The sequence below is a fragment of the Octodon degus genome, unplaced genomic scaffold (genome assembly GCF_000260255.1).
Source record: "Octodon degus isolate 3935 unplaced genomic scaffold, OctDeg1.0 scaffold00070, whole genome shotgun sequence".
Taxonomy (NCBI): domain Eukaryota; kingdom Metazoa; phylum Chordata; class Mammalia; order Rodentia; family Octodontidae; genus Octodon; species Octodon degus.
Window position 1 is genome coordinate 1,209,716 of NW_004524646.1, and position 21,103 is coordinate 1,230,818.

Sequence of the window (21,103 nt, forward strand, 5' to 3'; positions counted from 1 at the left end):
ACCTGCTCAATAGCTTTCTATCTGGTGAACCCGACCTCTAGGTCCCTCTGCTCAGTTCTCCCATGTGAACCTGACTGATCAGGCTTGCTGTGGAAAACACTGTGGCTTCTCACTTTGGAAGGGCCTGACAGAGTGGCTAGAGGAATCGGAGGAGAGGCAGCTCTGGACAGAAACAACAGTGTTTTCTAGCTGCAAGCTTACGTCCTAACGAGATCCCACTTTGGGAAAGTATTGGGAAGGGATGATGCACAAGCTGAGGGAAAGAACACCTCTAGAGGGCACCTATCAGGGAAATTTGTGATCCCGTGTGAACATGTTACAGCTAAATGAGAAGGAAGCTCCTGCCAGAGGCCGCCCCAGTCCCTGGCTGCTCCTTCATCCCCTTCTAGAACGAATGGCTGAACGCATGGGAAATGCTAAGCTTACAGGCACTCAAAGTACGGTTGAGACAATACATCCCAAGTCTGTATTGAGAATCTTCTAATGAAAATATACTGTTGCTCCACACAAAATAGTCTACAGTCTCCAAGTCTTCTCTATCAGAAAAGTAAACTAAGAGGTGAGACAGGAAAGAGTTTAAGAAAGCAAGAACACGTCTGTTGTACAAAGTGAGGCAAGGGGATTGGTATTTTGGCTTCATGGAAAAAGTTGATCACTTAGGAACACAAGAATTAATGATCTGAAGATAACCATGAAAGACTACAGAGAAGTTTAAGGAAAAGACCTTTCCCGTGTGTTTTTAGAAAACAATCCCACGTCACATTGGCAAGAGTGATGCACAGTTCTCTTTAAGAGCAACCCCTGCTCTAATTCCTCCCAACTTCCCTCATTACCGGGTCTCAGACCCCGCATCTGATCTAAAGATTAAGCGATGTCCATTGTAACAGAAGTAGGTGGGTTTGCTGGAAGAGTGAACAGACAGGGGCTTGTGGAGAAGCACCTCATACTTGATTTACATAGGGAGTGTCTGATCCCATGCCTGCCTCCAGCCCAGTGTGGTTCTAGGATGGTTTCCTTAGGGACATGAAACACCTGAAAGCAAAAGTGTTCTAAGGGGCCAACTTGATGTCTAAGTGCAGGAGAAAGGGGGGCCGGAGGGGGTGCAGCTCAGAGAGAAGAGGGTTTACAGCCTGTGCCTAGCACTGTGTTGCAAGTGCGAGGCATCAGTCACCTACTGAGTGACACCTTGTCCCCACCCTCAGCAAGCAGACTATTGAGGACAGAATAAGGTACACTGTGAAGTTACTAACAGAGAGGGCCATGTGTCAAAGACCACCACTGTGGCAGGGGGTGGATGGGCCACAGGAAAGAGAACACCACCTTGTGCTGGCTCCTTCAGGGAAGTACTGACAGGGATGATGCACAAGCTAGGGAAATCTATGTAGGAGAAGCAGGGTGACGGAGATGGGAAAACACCAGACATAGGTGATGAACAAATCCGGCTCACAGAGAAGGGAAGCTGGAGGTGACAGGGTGAGGTGGATGGACATGGAGGTGGCTCTGCTGAGTCACAGGCACATTTTATGAAACTGGTCTGACAGTGGCTCACAGATGGCAGGAAAATGGGAGGAGGAGACTGGTTTGAAGCTAGTGGGGGGCCCTAATCTTGGGCTGGCAGTGGAGATGAGGGGGATGGAAAAAGGAATTTCCTGACCTGAAAGCAGGGGAATGATACCATGGCTACTCATAGGCCACTTAACCAAGCACGTATCACACATGATTGACTTGTACTGCAGCCCATAGTTGGGGGGAACGGGTGCAGCAGACAAGGAAATGGGGCCCAGACAGGACAGACACGGCCCAATGTTGCAGACCCAAGAAGTGACAGGGCTGGATCTGGAGCTGGACCTGTCAGCCTCGCATCTAGCAACCCAGCCACACTCTCCTTCTATCTACTTTAATCCTGCTTCCTTAGGCAAAAGGCAAAACAAAACTACCTTAGTTTAATTTGTCCCCATTTCTTCACCTGCAAAAGGACCAGTAGGATGGTTCTATAGTATAGAAGCTGGCGTTTGGGCTATAGATGCTGGAGGTTACTCTGACTTTGTTGAACACTGAACTAGGTTGGCCTTCAGTGGTTAGAGGCTGGTCCCCTCGACCCTCTGCTCCTCAGGCTCCTCTCTTACCTCATGGCTGCCGTCATTCCAATGGGAGTGATTGGCAACGGCCGGACGCCAGGAAACAGCCCTCGGCTCAGAACCCGCGCTCCATTTTGTATCACTCCTGGAGGAACTGCAAAAGCAGAAAGGAAAAAGATAACATCCGTGAGTCAATGGCAACAACTTCTGTCTTAAGTCCGAAAGTCTGGAAGAAGTAGGGAGACAGACTGAGGGAGGAGGAGGAGAAGGATGAGGGAAATGAAAGAAGTAAGAGAAAAATATGTACATACATGCATGAGAAAGAGAGAGAGAGAGAGAGAGAGAGAGAGAGAGAGAGAGAGAGAGAGAGAGAGAGAGAAGTGTTAAATAGAAAAGACAGAAAGACAATTGATCAGGAAAATCAGACCAATAGCTTACTAAGAATTGATACCTAAGGTTTAAAAAAAGAAGAGTTTGCAACCACAGGCTTCAAATACCACTTTCTAGCCCTCATTAACATAATCCCTTATCTTTGGTCATATTCTCACATAGATATGGAAGGCCAGCAAGTGATCCAACAAATACATTTCCTCACACTACTCAGGCCAGGCCCAGGAGCTGAGACTATCTTCCTATTTGTCCTTCATCCGACACAGGAGAAACACAGCCAACAGTAACAGCAGAGCCGATTTTCCAAGCTTCTTGAACTCTCAGCCTCAAAACAGCCCACCCTTATGATGCTCCTTGCCGTCAGATCCCTGCTCGGGTGCTGGGGAGGAAAGAGCTAACCTCTAGGTAACCTCTGTTGTCGGCCTCAGAGTCTCAGAGAAATGGGTCTGGAGGCCCAAATCCTTCCTCTTTCCAACTAAATTTTCGCTTGAGTCCCCATAGCACATGCACACACATCCCTGAGCAATCCTTATCCTGCCACCGTTGGGCCAGTGACCCTGACATCCACCCACAGACACATGTGAGCTCGCTCTACAGGACACCGATGCATTCTCCATGTGTACTCAGTGGCTGCCCACTGCTGACTGTCCAAGGATTCACATGACAACAGGGACACTACACAGAGTCGCCAATATTAGACTGTTTTTTTTTTTTTTTTCCCAAATCTCCCAACCAGCAATTTTATCTAAGTCAAGCGAATCCTCTTATCACCTGCCACATCTATCCCGTGTCTGTAGGGCCAGGTGACACTGCCAATGGAGAGCACAGATGGGTTTGACCTTAGTTCTTGTATGGCTCACACCACAACAGATTCATTTCCCTCTCTGGACAGTGTCCCTCTAAGACCCTGTCTGTTCCCTAAAGGGCTTGGAACAGACCCCTACAAGTGCAAGAAACCAGTTGTTACCAAGGCTACCAAAAAGTCTAAAAAATGATGAAAACCCCCAGCCTGGACTTTAAGTGCTTAAAGCCAGTATTATTTGTGTTGAATAAATACTTCCTATGAAGCAAATTACCTATAGTTACTCACATGATTGTTAGGTCTCTAAGACTGTTTCTTATAAATATTCCAAACTTGTAACTAAACATTCTTCATGCTAGGTGAATGTCCACTCATGAAAATGGGATAATTTTATATAGACTACTGACTTCTCAGGTATTCTGCATAGTTGGTTCATAATTTTTACCATTTCTCCAAGTTGGCCATAAGGCCCTTGTTATGAAGTCTTACAACAGGCAGGATGGGAGATAAAACCGAAACTCTTGCCAACCTCAGTGGCATCGAGTGCAGTCTAGTGTTCCAGAATGATCCTAGTCTCTTACCATAGCCAACTGCAAGAGTAGACAGAGAAGATCAGGAACTCCTGCTATCCCTAATCAGCAGCTGATTTTGGATGATAGATTAGATTAGCTGAGAAAGGAGATGGTGTGGTACTGTAGGATAGACATAAATCAAAGGGACCAAATGGAATCCAGAAATAGAACCCCAAGTGTGGTCATCCGAATTTTGCTAAGAGTATCAAGACCAAACAAATGGAGGAAAAGAGAACAACACAACAACTAGAAATCCACTTAGAAAAAATGAACCTCAGCCTTACTTTCATGCACATACAAAAACTAATCAGAAATGTATCACAGAGTAAAACATAAGAACTAAAACAATAAAACTTCTAGAAGAAAATGTAGGAGGAAAATATCACTAATTTTGAAGTCCAGACAAATGCAGAAGGCCAGCAGGACTAGGGAGTTTGTAGGCAGGTTGCTACAGAATACAGAGGATGTTTTCTGCTCGCCTGAGGGAGGGGTGCTCAAAATCTTGCTGCCTGGCACTATCCTAGAAATGGTCACATAACCACAGGCTGAGCTCAATTCTGACGTAATGTTTCTGTTACTCTGGCTTGCATGTGGAGCATCAAATGAATGTCATACAATAGGCCACATGGGTAAGTGACTTACACAGTGAAAAATCTGAATTATACTGTGACCCTTGTCAGTAAAATGGTGACAGTCCCATACACAGGCTGTATCAATTCATTATTAAAACTTTTGTAAAGCATCTTGCTATGTATTAGCTGTATCAGGTGGTTAAGGACCTAGAGTAACTATACTGAAGTGAGACAGACAGCATTTGGGACACTGAATACATGACACGGTAAGCATTTTACAGGCTGTAAGCACAGAGGGCAACCCAGGAAGACTTCCTCTAGGAAGCGACAATTACATGGGAATTCTAAGCCAGAGAAGGAGCACATACAAAGACCTGAAATTGATTTTTTTTTTAAAAGGTAGAATGTATACAAGAAACTAAAAGTTATTTTGCTATAGCATGTAATAGCAGTGGGAGTGGGATGCATTTAGACATTGGTCAATGGGACTTAGGAAAACCATTACATAGTTTGGAACAGGAAAGGAACCTGCACTAAAGTGGCTGCTACGATCAAGCATCCGACTACCCTGCGTCTGCGTGCTATCTCTCTTAAACTCCTGATAGCCTCTAAGCAACTCCTTAAGTAAGCGGGGAACAAAACAAAGTCTACCACTCAAGGTACCAGGAGATTTAACTGATTCAATAGAGTCACTTGCATTTAGAACATGTGTGTTTGGAATTTTTAAATATTTATTTACTTATTTATTTGGGACAGGGTCTCACTGCAAAGCTCAGACTTGTAGTGATCCTCCTGTCTCAGCCTCCCCTGCACTGGGATTACAGGCATGCACCACCATGCTCCGTTTCAGGGCCAGCATGGTGTGTGCCTGGGGATTCTGGGGATAGAACTTGGTTCTTGTGTTTGCCAGGCAGGCACTTAGACTGCCAACTTATCTCCCCAGCCCTCACAGAGGAATTTTTATGGGGCCAAGCATTCTGAACTTTAGGTGAGCTGGACACCCAGAAGTATGGCATGAGAGAAAAGCCATACCAACAAGACAGAACTGAGTCATCCTGGTGACGCAGTGGCTGATGGAACAGTTCTCACGATGTTTAGTTCTCCTTGTGAGCTTTACCTCAGTCACAGGCCCCCCCCCCAGCACCTCACATTGCACAGAGATGAGGGAGCCCTGTGGAGTGGAAGAGAGCACACCAGTCATGGAGTACATGTGCTTCTCTGCTCTGGCATGGCCAGGAGTCACTTGTCTATGAATATGAAAGAAGAAAAGTGGCCTGAAGACAGCGTCTTGTCATGGGATCCTCTGCCCAGGCCCCAAACCTCCAAGCACCAGAGGCAGCCAACAGGGAGGGAAAGCTGAAGGAAGCCAGTCTGCGCCGAGCACGCCCTGGAGACTGGGAAATGTGGCTGCTCCTCATAGAAACCCATGGGCAAGATGCACGCTGCAGGGGCTGCAGGCTCTGTGCAGCACTGCTCAGCTCAGTGATTGGCTGGCCACATATACCACCACCACCACCATGACCACCACCGCCACCACCACCACGACCACCATTGCTGCCACCACCACCACCGCCACCGCCACCGCCACCGCCGCCGCCGCCACCGCCGCCGCCACGGCCACCACCACCACCACCACTGCCACCACCACCACCACGACCACCATTGCTGCCACCACCACCGACAACCTACCACTCCACATCACTTCTATAGTGACTTCATGAATTGCATATAATGAGGCTTAGGAAGGTCAGAACATGGGGAATGTCTACCATTTATATTACGCTGTTTGTAATTAGCCGTGACTCTCCTCTTCCTTGTTAGAACATCTTCCTCATTAATGAGCTGTATTCACTTTAAAGAGAATCTCACACTGACCCACAGCACCGCAGAGCTCGCCTGCGCTGTGCTTTGTGCCCCACAAGACTTGGCGCATGGCTCCTGCTGGGCTCCTGCTCTGAGCCTTACAGCCTGCGCTCCGACAAGCTGCATGGAGGGCAGTCCCTGCTACCCTGGTGCTTCCTGCGCTCCCTGGCAGCACTCTCCTGCTCACTGACTGCCAGGAGCCAGCTGACTGTCCCCTCTCTTCTCCTTTCTGTTCCATGCCCAAGCATCAGGAATGTGGCTTGTGAACAGTGGCATCACAACTGGTATAAAATAACTCTGCCTGAGAAAAAAATTCTGATGTGCTTATCCCCTTGCTTCTTCCTGGATCCAGCAGAAGTACGAGTCTGTTCTTCAGCTGGTGGCAGTCAGCACATCTACTACTCCTCTTCTTTTACTCCGCTTCCCTTGACACCAACACCTTCACTACTCACCCGCCCCACAGTGCACTGGAAGCAGCTAATGCCTGCCTAACTTAGAGCCTTTGCGGCTCTCACAGGAAGAGGCCCAGGGCTCAAGCATCATCCTTTGGTATAGACAAATATGCACCTTTTATGGGAACTGAGACGCAGGTCTGGAGCTCTCTAGCTGCTGGGATAAAGCGCGGAGGACTTCAGCACTGGAACCCCCAATGCCTCCCGGGGTTCTCAGAAGTTAAGAGGGTGACTCTAAACTTGCTGACTTTAGCATGAAAGTGACACACACACACACACACACACACACACACACACACACACACAGAGGCAGATCAAGCAGCATCAGTCACTGTAGATGCCCTCAACTCACAGGACAATACCAGTTGGAGAATCTTAAAGAGCAACACAGAAAGTTCTGAGGCACAAGACAAACTCTTCTGCCCAACGGGTTGTCCTTCAGCCTCCCTCTTGATTCACAGATCACTTGATTTTTCCCTTCTAAAATTAACCCTGGCACTCCTCCAGCTGCCTTGAGAGGGCAGCCCTGGCTAGCTCCACCAGAGGCCAGAAGCCCAGCAGCAGGAGGCTCCTATAATCTTCCCCTTCCCCAAAGGCAGCCTTCCACCCGCTCCCCTGGAAGCAGGCTGGAAAGTGGACCTATTTCCTGGCTACCTGTCCTTCGCTGGGGTGCAGAGGCGACACATACCCCAGTTCCACGTGGGGTGTGGAACGCCAGCCTCCCTCCCCCAGGTCCTTTTCATTGTTTTGCTTATTACCCAGAGTCTGCCTGTGGGAACATTCCAGCCCAGCCGGGGTTATATAAGCTTCTGAAGATGAGGAATGGTGATTTGGCTTCTCCTGTCTTAATAACAATTCCTCCACGGGGGTTAAAGATGACTCACAGGGCTTGTCAAAGGGGCGCTGCACGGCAGGTGCCTCAAGGAGGTACCAGGGGCTGAGACCTGTGGGGGGAGGGTAGGCCAGGGATGGAACTGCCTCTGAAGCGCAACCCAAAGGTAGGGAGCTACTGAGTGCTCACTGCTCTGAAGTAGCATCCCAGGGAGCACGTGGGCCATAACGGCCCTCCTTGCAGAATGTGTCGCACGCCGCAAACTGGCAGTGTGACTGAGCTGATATCACATGCACCGCGGGCACTGCCAAGGGGGACAAGCTGCTGGAGCCCAGGCTTCCGTTAGCTGCACCCCACTGCCCCACTGAAAGGGGGGAATGAGGCTGGAATGAAAGGGCTCTAGCAGCCTCAGAAATGCAGGGTTCACGGGGCTCCCCTGGCCCCTCAGAGAGAGAAAGAAGCTTGTGTGTGATGGCTTGTTGGGTGGTTTCCTTCGCAGGACCTACTCAGCCCGGGGTCCTGGACAGTGGCTGCTCCACAGGCCCTGCGCAGACTCCGCAGGTGCTGAGTAAAGAGAGGAAGGAAGGAAAAGATCTAAGTGGCTGCCATCTGGTGACCTGAAGTGGAGTGGCCACAAAGAGCGATGACAAAGGAAAGCTGTTCAAGCTCGCCTGTAACTTCTGGCAGTGCGCAGAGGCAGAGACGCCAGGCGGGCAGCTCTGGCTCAGACACGGGCATCCAGCGCCTGAGAGGGGAAGCCAAGGGGCTACAGGCAGCATGGGCTGGGTTCCAGGAGGATTCTGGGAGGACATGGGCCGGCTCTGGGCAGGCAGGAGCTGAGAGAGGGCCCAGGCACATCCACCCTGAAACCTTCCAGCCAGTATCCATGTCTTTCATTTGCTATCCTGGGACCCTGCTGGCAGGGCCAGGAATGGTGGCTTAATCACTCTAGCTTTGAAGGAAAAATTGGAAACAAAGCTTTTATAAATAAGGAGGGGAAAAGGGGTTGAAGACAGGGTAGAGGATGGGGAAAAAAAAGAATCAAGTTGTATCATATACAGGTACAAATTTCCTATGATGAATGTGATCATTATACCTAAAATGTACCAATAAAAATAATTTTCTTTGAAAAAAAAATCCTTCTAGTTTTAGGGGGCAAGGGAATGTCTCATATCTCAAGGCAAGAAATACCACGCATTGCAAAAGGAAATAAAGGGAGGCAAGGACGCACAAAGCAAGGATGCCCTGGCCGGAAGCAGCACTGACTGCTGGAGATGGTCACTCTGGCTCTGCTAGGGGGCTGCACCGTGGCCACCTGGCTTTCCAGGTGCACACAGTAGGGTCTTTACTCCTCATATAGTGCTGCTCCCATCTCCGGGGACTCTACACCCTTCTTGCACTTGACCTCTTAAACATGAGACCAGCGCTGGAGGTCAGATGGCAGGAGAACACGAAGTCCCTGCCCTGTCTTCATGCTTACGTCTCTCTGCTCCTACGATTTCACTTCCTGCGACCATCACAAGCAACCTGGTTCTTTCCATCCGGGGCCTTGGAACCCCCACAGCCTGAGGCCTTCTGGAAGGTGGTAGCTGGACTTCTCACCCAGCCATACCAGCTTTCTAAGAAAGCATTTCCAAGCGATCCGACCGCTTCACAAGGGGAATGTTAAGCTGCTCAAACTCGTTAGCAGTCCCATGTAAATAGGATGAGGGATATCTTGGAAGGAGGATTTTCACAGTTGGGCAGTTACAGGGATGGGGAGGAGACCATTCGGAACTAACCCACACACCCAGACTAATCAGGAGCGTCACTTTTCCTTTCCCACCTGTAGCCAAGAATCCAGCAAAGCGGGAATTTCAGGGAAGCTGCTGAGGACCTGTGAATGCTCCATCAAGCTCCTTGCCTTCATCCCTAATTGTCCTCTTAACGCCAGCAACCGGTTCATTAGGAAAACATACATCTATCCTTTAAACTTAACAATCACTGTGTGTACAACGGCTAGGAACTGAAGAAGGTGCTTAGGTCTTGCACAGCTCTAATGAAATCAGAGCTTCCACTAGGGCAGGTTATGCACCTTGACTTTAGAAATCATTTTAGCCTGCAACTTGATGACAATCTGGGTTGTGCCTTTCCTGAGATGCCATCTAAGAATGGATGCTTTTAAGTATTTCTCTAAAAATTGGACATCATTTAAAAGCCACTAGCCAGGTTAAATCCAAGTGCAGAAATGCACCGGTTATGCCTAACACTCTGAATGCTAGCAACCCAAGATGAGTGAAAGCGAAAGACAGATTCCTGCACTGAGAGGAGCAAGTAAGGGCAGAAGATCAGTTCTTTAGTCTTTTAAAAAAGGAAGAAAGAGGCAACCACATTCTTTACAGGTACCAGAAAGGCTGGGACAAGTGGAGGGCTATGAAGTGTGGCCTGAAACCCACATCAGTCTACTGTGATGCCTACTGGGGGTCTGAGAAAGGGCGTTTCTGGTAGGAAACTATTATCTCTAAAGTAGGGCACTCCCACTGCTCAGGATGCCAGGAGACCCTGACCCTCAAGGAGCCAGTTGGGCAGATATTCCAGCCGGAGGAATTAGAAAGGTGAGGACCAGTCCCAGCAATGTCACAGTGATGCCTACTGCTTTATCACCATCTTCACATTGGTATTTTTTATCAACAGGCTGCAATGGACCCATGTCCTGGTGGCAGCCTGGGCAGACCCTGGCAGTGTCACTATCTTAACAGGGCTCAGGTTGGGTGTGGCATGTCAGCAGAGGTCAAGGTTCAAGTCTAGAAGAGGGACGGATATCTTTACTTAAGGTCATTTTTTTTTTACTTCACATAAGGGAAAACTTTCTAGAACAATATTGGTCTAGCTCTAAAGATGCAAAAAGGCATCCGATGGCAGACAGAAATTTAGTCCAAGTACGAAAAGGCATCGCAAACGCGATGCAGCCTAACGGCCAACAGAAGGTGAAGACAGGAGCGGGGCTCAGCTAACTCAGGCACACCCTTCTCCGTGGTAGTCTGAAAGGCTGTGTTGGGAGGATACATGGCTGGAGGTGTCATGGTTCCATGTCAAGGCTAGGATGAGCCTGAGCATGCCAGACTTCACAAAATAGCAACCCTGTAGGACCAGAAAGGAATGAAGTTTCTGCAAAGGAGTACAGCTCAGCTCCACCATGCTTGAGGGACTCGGTTAAGAGTATCATCTACAAGATCAGAGGAACAATCCCTGAAGGAGAAAGGAAGGTCTCTCCACAGGGGTCATTCTGGGGTCTGTTTTTCTGTTCCCAAGTTGTAAGCCCTAAAATTGTAACAGAACTTTCCCTTCTCAGAAATGCATCTATGCCTTCATTCAGATACAAGCACAGACGCGTGTGTTTTTAGAGTAATGCTACAAGGGGAGGTCCACTTCAGCACTGGTTCTCCTATGGCCTGGCATATGAACGAGGAGGTTAAGGTCAGAAACTGTGGTGCCGTAAGCTATAGAAATATCTACTCACAACCTGCTTGTATCTCAGGGGGAATATTCAAAAGCATCATGGCACTGGCAGCATCAATGTCAGGATCTGGAAAAGTCAACCAATAAATACAATTATTTACAACGGGGCTGGCATGGGTGTGTGTTCTCCCCCTGCAAGTGACAGTTCATGAATATGTACGACAGAAGGGGGAAAAAAACTGGGAATTGGATGAGCTGTCCTGAGCGGATGAGGAGGAGCTCAGAGGAAGACAAGGTGCTGCAGAGTGAGGCTTAAGGAGCGTGTGAGGAGGTGTGCTTATCAGGTGGCTGCGAGCTCTTCTGTCCTGTGACTCGCACAGCAGGCCCCTGCCAAGCTGCCGATGGACGAGTCCCCTTGGGGAGGAGTACGAGAGTTGGTGACAACAGGAAGTTCAGCTACAGGAACCTTGCAGAAGGCAAATTATATTTTATGAGGTTATGGGTGCACACAGTGCTAGCAGAAAGCGGGAGGTATTTTTCAACAGTACTTACAATATAAAGAAAAAACATTAAAATTCTGACATTGGGGGCACAGTGTTTGCTTCCATATCTATCATGGCTTTTAATATGGGACCCCCCAACCCCCGCAAAAAAAAAAAAAAAAAAAAAAGCTCATCACTTCCATGCTATAATTCTTAATAGGTTTCTGAATCCTTCCTGATCTACTGGTTGACAGATGGCAGGTTATATAGCGACAGAGAAAAAATATTATCCTTCTATAACTAAATTCATTTTCCTCTGAGACACAGCAGAGCCGCTGCTATGGAAATGAGGGTCACCATGGCAACAGTAAACAACCCCCAAGAATGGTCAGTGAATAGGCTGAAAAGAACATCTGCCCCAGCACAGCGTCCCAGCTGCCCTGGGGCGAAATGCGCTAATAGCGCGGTGATGCCGCGTGACACAGGCTGCCGCCTGTGCCCTGTCCAAATAAATGAAGTGCGCAATTGAAGTCGACATCCAAATGCCTGCCCTTGTAGATTACTGCCTCTGTGTCCGCTCAGCCCAGGGACTAATGGCGGGGACGGGGCTCGCGCTTGTCAGCTTTTGTACAAATTACATACCAAAAAATTCAATTTACTACTAATGGCTCCATGGCACTTTATTTGGGGTATTATGTGAAAAAATTACTTTTTTACTGTTTAAAAAGTACATTTTTCATACTTTATATGTGCAGTTTAATTCCAGGGGAGTAATATGAGGGGGCTATAAAGGCCCACAAGCGATTAATAATATAGATGATGCTGGTTTCAGAAGACAATGTTTCAAAAAAAAAAAAAAAAGGAAAGAAAAGTAAAGGAACTTTACTCTGCAGGGCTTTTTCTATTTTGCCTGCAGGAGGTCTGTTACTTACTCCACAACGGAGTAAAAGTTTATTTTAATAAGTGCATTGTAGGAGAAACAGGCCCATTAACTGAGGTTGCAGTTCTTGGGGTGAAATTCCGACAACAGTCGCCCCTCCAGACTGGGATTTCTAGGTGTTGCAGGAGTAAGCGGACAGCTTCAAGCTCCGCTCCCTGCTGTCAGGTCCACGGCCTCCAGCCCTGTCATCTCCCTACAGGGTCTGTCGCCAGGAAGGGGATTCGAGTCTCAATGTTTTCAAGCTAGTTACCGCTGGTACCCACAGGCAAGCTCCCAGCTCTTCCCCTCACTCCTCCTCTCCGGAAAAGACCTTTGTGTTTCTCAGAATCCAAGCAACACAGTTTCTGCTCATGAAGAGAAGGTTCTCTGCCATCTTTGAGGGGGCAAAAGTGACAGGTGACCTGGGCTTGAATGTTTGTTGGGTTAAGATGAAACCCAAGTAAGAAGTCAGGAGTCTTTTCCTCCTTGGTTTGCTAGCAAATGAAAGAAAATTCTGTACTCTTGGAAAACAGAGGAAGTCTGGGGACAAGAGATAAATGGCATAGTGCAGAAAGAGCCTTCAAAGAAGCGTACCAGCAGCAGTCACACAGAAGTAGAGAAGCTGAGTCTGGGGAAGTGCTCTAGGACCATACACCCAAACCCCCTGCCACCATGATGGCCACCCAGGCCAACAGACACATAAACTGAGCAAGCATAGAATATCCAAGGACAGGCTCCCATCTTTCCTTCCAACCAGAGTTGTCATGCATGAGGGAATGATAAAACACAGATAAAACTGCTGATGCTCTGAGGTAACTCATGTTGGCCCCATGGCATTCTGGGTAAGTGGAAGGCACATGTCACTCATGACCTCACTCATAACACATTCCTACAGCTCCACTCCCCACTAGCAAAGGACTGGTGCCTAAGCAGAGAACTGAAAGGAGGGCAGGAAAGGGGACGCAGGGCAAGGAAACCGGCAAGCACAGTGTTACTGATCACGCACACTAACACCCCATCGTGCCAGCCCTTCCCTGGAGGGTGTGGTGAGTGTAACCCTCTAAATATCAACTTTATTGTGGGATGATTCCCATACCATAAAATACCTTCACTTGAAATGCAAATTAAAGCACTGAGACACCGTCTGACTACAGAAAGAAGGGCTACGACCAAAATGAAAAGCACAACTAAGAAATCAAATACTGGGTGAAGAGGGGTGAGGTAGAAAACTGTTCTACACTGTTGGTGGGGATGTAAACTAGCCCAGCCTTATCCTGGAGATTAGTATGGAGCTTCTTCACAAAACTAAAAATAGAAATTCCATTTGACCCGGCTATTTCTCTTCTAGGTATCTATCCCAAAAGAGTTAAAAGCCATCATTTTACAGGAATACATGCACGCCCATGTTTGGAAATAGCCTATATCTCCATGAACAGATGAGTGGAGAAAGCAAATGTGGTACTTACACAGTTTACTAACTTGCCATAAACAAGATAAACTTAAGGCATTCGTAGGTACACAGGTGCAACTTGAGACCATAATATTAAGAGAAATAAATCAGAAACACAAGCTTAAATATTGCCTGGCTTCTCTTCAAGAAGAACTCTGTCTCCATTTCTGTTTCTCTGTCTCTGTCTCCATCTCTGTCTCTGTCTCACTCACTCAAATAGAAAGTAGGGATAGTTTTTCACGTGGATGGAGGGGAGAGGGTTAGGTTTAGGGGAAGGAGAGGGGAAGGAGATGGGAAGACCACAGAATGGAAGGGGGACAATGATGAAGAGCTTTTGCAAATGGGAAGGCAATCAACAGTTGGAAGGAACATGGACAGAGGACAGGGGCAGGAGATGAAATAATAAATTAAGAGGTTTTATGTACCAGCTCCCCATGACAAATGGAATCACTGTACACTGCAAACAGAAACTAATATAAATTACAATATACTCACTTTAAGTATAGAGTTTGATGAGTTCTGAGAAATTTTTTTAACAGTGTCACCATCATTGTCATCAACATGAAAAGCACAACTAAGAAATGTGTTTCCATCACTCCGAAGCCACCTGGTAGACCACTGCAAATGTACCTGTTCCTGCCCTGCTTTCTGCTAGTCATGTATGATGCAGTGTCAGTAGTTCATTCTTTACAGCTATCATCGAGTAGTACTCTACTGAATGGATAAATTACAATTTGTTTATATATTTGCCAGTTAATTGACATTTGACTGGTTACGAGTTTTGGGTATTACCAGGGGGAGAAAGTTGCTATGAACTGCCCTATCAGATTTCTGGGAGATGTTTTCATTTTCCTTCAGTAATTGTTGGTGAAAGTATGTGTAACTTCCTAGGGGACTGTGAAACCATTCTCCAAAGAATAGGTACCCATTCTGAGTTCTGGCTGATCCATATTTGTGCCAACATGTGAAGCCATCAATCTTTAGGTAAAAATTTTAGGCACCAGAGCCAGGCATGGTAGTTGTGCACAACCATCATCCCGGCACTCTGGGAGGCTGAGCAGGAGGAGAGTGAGTTAAGAGACCCACCCACACAGCTTAGTGAGACTCTCAAAATAAAAAGTTAAAAAGGTTGAGGGGAATGGACATGTTACTTAGCATGACGGCCAAATTCAATTCCTAGTACCAACATAAAAAAATTGGACCTCTAGTTGTCACTGTATTTTATAACCTGCACTTCCCTAATAACTGGTCATGTTGAGCATCTTTCTGTGAGCTTATTGGCCATCTGTGCGTCCTCTCATGGGACGAGTCTCCTCAAGTCCTTTGCCCATTTTCTAATTGGTTTTTCAACCTAATAGTCAGCTGTAAGGTTTCTTTAAATATTTTGAATATAATTCCATTATGACATACATTTTTTTCTCAGCCCACAGCTTATTTAGTTTCTTAGTAATATATTTCAATAAATAGAAATCTTCAATTTTTAGGACGTCCAATTTACAAACATGTTCTTTTATAGCTCAGGGCTTTTGCATCCTAAGAAACTGTAGCCTACTTCAAGTTTGCAAAGATTTTTGCGCCAAGTGGCATCTCTTTCGTTTTCATTCGTTAACGTTATCTCGGTTCAATATCCACATTTACAGGCAAATGAAAATGGAAGTAATCAACCAGACCTCTTTTCTCACCCAGTAAGCTTAAGTACAGCCCTCCTACGTATACAGATCAATAGCAGAAGGATCCTTTTTGGCTCCTGGTGTGAACACCAGGCAGCACAAGGGAAGCCTTTTTTTTTTTTCTTCAATGGGAAAGCTCCTTCCTTCCTTCCTTCCCTCCTTCCTCCCTCCCTCCCTCCCTCCCTCCCTCCCTTCGTGGTACTGTGGAACAAACTCAGGCTGGACCTTGCAGGCGCCAGCAGGTGCTTATGCCGCTGGCTATCTCGCCAGCCCTCCATGGGACAGCAGTTCTAAAACTACTGCTGGAACGCCTGGCATGGCTTTACCCTTGTCCCACACGGAGGCCTGATACGGGCACGGTCTTCAGAGCTGATAGCTCCTCTTCCTCCTCTCCAAAGAGCTGCTGCAGGGCTTATTCTTATACATCATTAAAAGCTGAAGTTTTCTCCTATTTTAATACTTGTGAAAATAATGCATGCTCAATATTTTTTTAAAAAACCTAGTAACTGGACCTAATTTGAGAAATGAAGGCCTTCTCCATACATCTATTCTCAGATTATTTTCCTGGAAATGTGACCAGAAACTGATTAAGTAAAAACAAGCATTTCTGAATATGCAGACACCAGTGCACATATGTTTGCATTCAGGAGCGTGAATCTCCACGTTTGCAGCAGTCCCCCCTCACCTGAGGTGCGTTTTCTGTGGTGTCAGTTACTCACAGGTTGAAAACACTAAGTGGACAGTTTTTGAAAATAAATATTTCATGACTATTACAGTATGCTATAACTGTTCTATTTTATTATTAATCTCTGGCTGTGCTTAATTTATTTTCTTTTTACATTTTTAAAAAATCTTTTTACGGGCCGGCCAGATAGTTCTTTGGACTAAAGTGCTCGCTTAGGCAGAGTGCAGTGGTTGGTGTCCGATTCCCAGCATGCTATGCTTGCCCCTCCTCCGGGGCAAGCTCAAACAGTAACCGAGACTAGGCATGGTGCTGAGACCCTGTAAACCCTGTACTAAATACATTTAAAAAAAAAAACAAAAAACTTTTTTTTATTTATTTGGTATAGGGTCTTGCTATGTAGCTTGGACTCTTAGTGATCCTGTCTCAGCCTCCCAAGTGCTGGGATACAGCCGTGCGCTACCAAGCCCAGTTTTGGGGGCTGGCAGGGCATGCAGTACCAAGGATCAAACCTGGGTCCTTGCACTTGCCAGGCAGGCACTTAGACTGTTGAGCTATCTTCCCAGCCCTGGCCATGCTTAATATATGTTAAGGTTTATAATAAATATGCACACACACAGGAAGAGACATAGACAAGTAGAGTTTGGCACTATCTTTGGTTTCAAGCATCCCCGAGGGTCTTGGGATCCATCCCCTGCAGACAATGAGGGGGGGTAAATTATTGTGCATGCAAATATTTTCTGCAACTTAAAATCTTTTCACTTTGTAACATATTCTGGCAACCTTTTATATTAGTATATGTAAACTAAAGCCTTTCTAGAGTGATTTTTCTTTCCCTAGATAAAAACACCTCATTGTAACAGTGGTCTCTTAGACAGCAGATTACCGGAAGGCAGGACCACAGCAGCTGAGCTGTTCCTCCCCACAGGTCTGGGGCTCCTGCTGCCTCTCCCTCGCACCCTCACTGAGACGGTGCCCCTGCATCCCCTACCCACACCTTCCTAAGACAGCCCCATTCCTTCCCTCGGGACACACCCCACTGTTCACCTCGGGTAATACATTATTTGTCTCAAGCACACCGAATCTCCCTAAGAATCTCTCTGTGTTTGGGAGAGAGTAGAGACGGTTCTCTTCTTCGGGTAGCAAGGGCACTTTGTGCAGGAAACACTTTAGCTCTTAAGGGCTGAGGATGCCTCTACTTCAGAGGGATAAGACTGAGGACAAGAGACCAGTAGATTGGCTGAGAAAATTCCCTAAAATTGAAGGAGTGGCTCCACATTCTATGCCTCAATCCAGGTTATCAGCATAAAAAAAGAGTGAGATAGTTTGGCTGAGAACTCTTTCCAGGCACTCAGATCCACTTGGCAGGAGTATCATCCATGTAGCATTCCAGAGAGTCAGGAGGCGGCAAACGGGCACATTGCCCCATGTGTTTCTAGATGCAGGATTCTACCCAAGAGTACCTAGTTCAGCACCCTAACACAGGAACCCCAATCATTTACTGATGCCGAGTTTGTCCAACCCAGTGTGCCACTGTGAGCACTTTCATAGAGTTAGGGCCGTCACTAACAATGAGCCAATCTCAAATCACATATTTAAAAAATTCCTCTTTGCCCACACTTCAGTAACAGGGTTACAGCTCCTCTGGATCAGTTCCCAGTGGCCCATTTCCATTCTGATCTTTAATGCAATCGTCTTGTCACATTGCCTCTTCTCTGGCGTACAAGACTGAAAAAGTCACGCATCTTAAGGATGTTTTAAAAATCCTCTCCTCTTGAATGCACTCATACAACTACACTCTGCTGTAGTGAGAGAAAAGATGACAAAGGCCTAGGGGTTGGCTATTCAGATGAAGAGAAACACAGCCTCACTTTTCCAATTTGTGGAGATGGCTCCTTTTGGACAGAAAGGAGGTCCCCCTTGTGGGTAGGACAGAAAAGGCACTGGACGAGTTGTCATGACTTTGGGGTTCAAGATTTGGGTCTGTTGCTAATTAACATGTGACGTCCATTGAACTTACTCATTTTAATGGTGGTGGGTGGCTGGCTGTAGACTTGAAGGGGCCAGATTCCCTTTACATCCCCTCTCCTACTTCCTGGCTCTCACTGTAATGTCCTTTGACTTCCCCCTCTCTTTCTGATTCACAGCTGCAAGACCCATGAGCTCCAAGCAGCCCCCATGAAATGGTACATCTGCTTCAACCTTTGGAGGCCTCAGACACGTACTAAGATGGGAGAAAACACTACGGTCCCCTGGGAAGCTGAGGCTTGTCACGAAGTGCATTTGCCATATCCATTTCAGACCAATTCTTCTGGTTCGACATGGAATTTTGTGGGTTCCTCCTGGGGCTGTCCATTCCCTCTTCATGATGGGAAGTGCCTGCTTCAGTCCTCCCTGCTGAACCCTGCTGTAAAAAGCTGACCACCACCCTTCAATCTGAGTTGGATAATTTAACAAAAAATGACAACAAAATACCTGGATGGCAAGTCTGAGGACTGCAGCTTTGCTTCTGAGAGATCACTGAATTTCCACAGGGCAAAATGGAGTGCTCAAATGTGCTTTTTCTGTCCTTATTTCCTTTTACACTTTCCCTTTATACTTATGACTGAATATAAGACATTTAAGGAACATTTTAAAAAATGTCAAATGATAACATGTACTGGGGCAGAAGTTACTGGACGGAAGAACACAAGTCTGCACTCAGTCCGATGCATACACCAGGACACTTGTGTTTCTTCTTCCCTAGAAAGTGAGCTGTGTTGTGTGGCTCCTCTGTGCTTGCCTTCCTCCACTGCTGCATCCCTAGCACCTACTACAGTATGTGGGACCTAACAGGTGAATAGACAAAGTGTTACGATGGATACATGTGTCCACTGGAGAAGTTTAGAAGGTGAGCTGACTCAGCAGGGGGCCAGGGTCCTCACTTTGTGAGCATTCTGAGCCTAAGCAAGAGGAGGGTGCAGAGATGGTGTGAGTGCTGCACTCACCCGGGGGTGGGGGTGAGAGTAGCCCGCTTACAGTCTGAGGGAGAGAGGCTTGCTTTCCTCACCCTTTTGTTCCTGTTGCTCTTCCTGTCTTCTGCCACCATGATCTGCTGCCCTCTGGCACGCCACTCTGACTTGGAGCCAGCTGATTAGGGACTGAAACCTCCATGAACAGCGAGCTAAATAAACCTTCCTTTCTTTAACTGCCAGACTCTGGTGATTTGTCTCAGCAATGAGAGAAAAGTAACTAACATCAAAAGTCATCAAACAAATAGATACTTTGGCATCACTGCTCAGGTGAAACTAGCTGTCCAGGGCACAGCATGCAGTTGGGGGAGAAGTGCTGGAGGACCCCTAGGACATAAGAGGCTCTCGCCCTATAGTAGAATCCCAACTGTCATGCCCAGCCTAGGTAGCAGTTTGTAAAATTCATCACGAAATTCTGATGCATAGCAAGGATGAAGAACCACCTTCAGTAGTGGTACATCAAGGACAAGTGAATGCCACCTGAAGAGGCCCTTGAAGAAGATAAGTGCTCCCTAGAGATCCTTTATCTTCAATACCTTCACTCCATCTCTTTGGTTTGAAATATCTTTATCTAGTTTTTACAATGCTGTGCTATAGTGACACAGCTGAAAGTGTTTGGTTAATCCCGAAAAAGGCAGAAAAAATACCTGAGTACTTTCTAGGGTTTCAGGGACAGGAAACATGAAAACAAAGAAAGAAGCAAACACAGAAAATCTCAAGCAAGCTGGCCATTTCCCTGGGGAAATGAGCAGATCTGCTCCAACTCTTTTTACCTACACCCCTTATGTTAAGCCAGTGTTTCTCACCGGGGGTGATTTCTGCACGCCTCCCCCAGCACATACGGGGATGCCCAGAAGCGTCCTGATGGTCAGGACTAGGTGGGAGGGGAGAGTGCTTCTGGCGTCTTTTGGGGAGAGGCCAGGATGTTGCTCAACATTCTGCGATGTTCAAGGCAGGCTGTACAACAAAGAATAACCCAGTGCAAACGATGAGGCAATAAGGTTGACAAACTGTACTAAGCACACAAATATACACGTGCTATGGTTATGAAAAGGAATGTTTGGACCACTACTCCAAATATTATGTATCAAAAGCAAACATAAAATTTACCTTGTTGCTAATGTCTTTGCCCCCCACCAAAAAACAAACAAACAAACAAACAAAAAACCAAAAAAAAAAAAAAAAAAAAAAAAAAAATCCTAGAATGCCAACAATGCTCATCTCTAGGTAAAATTACTAACCCTTAAGGAAAAACCTTTTTGCTGAAGATTGAGTAACAAAATTTACAGGCCATATAAGGACTTCATTCACCAAAAATGAAGGTCAACAGGCATAATAAATTAGTAAAATAGAAGTTTCCTAAAAACCCTTTAAAAATAGGACATTCTGATATTTTTAAAGTATGCTTGGTATTACTAAAAAGAGACTGAGCCCGTCCTCACCCTGAAGGCTGCCAGGGAGACCTGGTAGGCCTAGCCCTGCCAATCCCCTCACCATCACCAGAGGTCTTCTCAGTTACAGGGACCATCCTCACCTGGGAGACTGCCGGGGGACCCAGTAGGGCTCTCTCACCCCACCAACTCACCCTGCCAGAGCTTGGCTGAAATCCTGTCACCCAGCCTCACCTGGAGAGCTGCCAACAGCACCTGGAAAACCGTGTCCTGACCCCCCTCACCTTTTCCAGAGCTCAGCTGAGCCCAGGCAACCCATCATCACCCAGGAAGACTGCCCCAGGAACCTGAAACTAGGTGCCTGGAAGACTGCCAAAGGGACATGTGGGAGCCTTAGAAAGTCCTACCATGAACCAACCCACCCCTGAGACAGCCTTGCCATGTCACCCTACACTCAGATCATCAGCTCTTTCTTGAGCTCTGGCCTGCCCCCCCCCCC

The 21,103-nt window shown here is 46.9% G+C and overlaps 1 protein-coding gene across 6 annotated transcripts in view; it reads right to left on the reverse strand.

Moving 5' to 3' along the window:
* The window catches only part of Foxn3 (forkhead box N3), a 440,054-nt gene that overhangs the window by 16,660 nt on the left and 402,291 nt on the right, over nt 1-21,103 (reverse strand). For 4 of the 6 annotated variants that reach the window (XM_023719607.1, XM_023719606.1, XM_004635125.2 and 1 more), the window contains 2 exons: nt 11,061-11,126; nt 2,127-2,232 (listed from right to left, as the gene is read on the reverse strand). In XM_023719607.1, the coding sequence (XP_023575375.1) occupies nt 2,127-2,232; nt 11,061-11,126 (172 nt within the window). The remainder of the gene's footprint in view (nt 1-2,126; nt 2,233-11,060; nt 11,127-21,103) is intronic. The other 2 variants (XM_023719609.1, XM_023719610.1) reach the window with 2 other exon arrangements.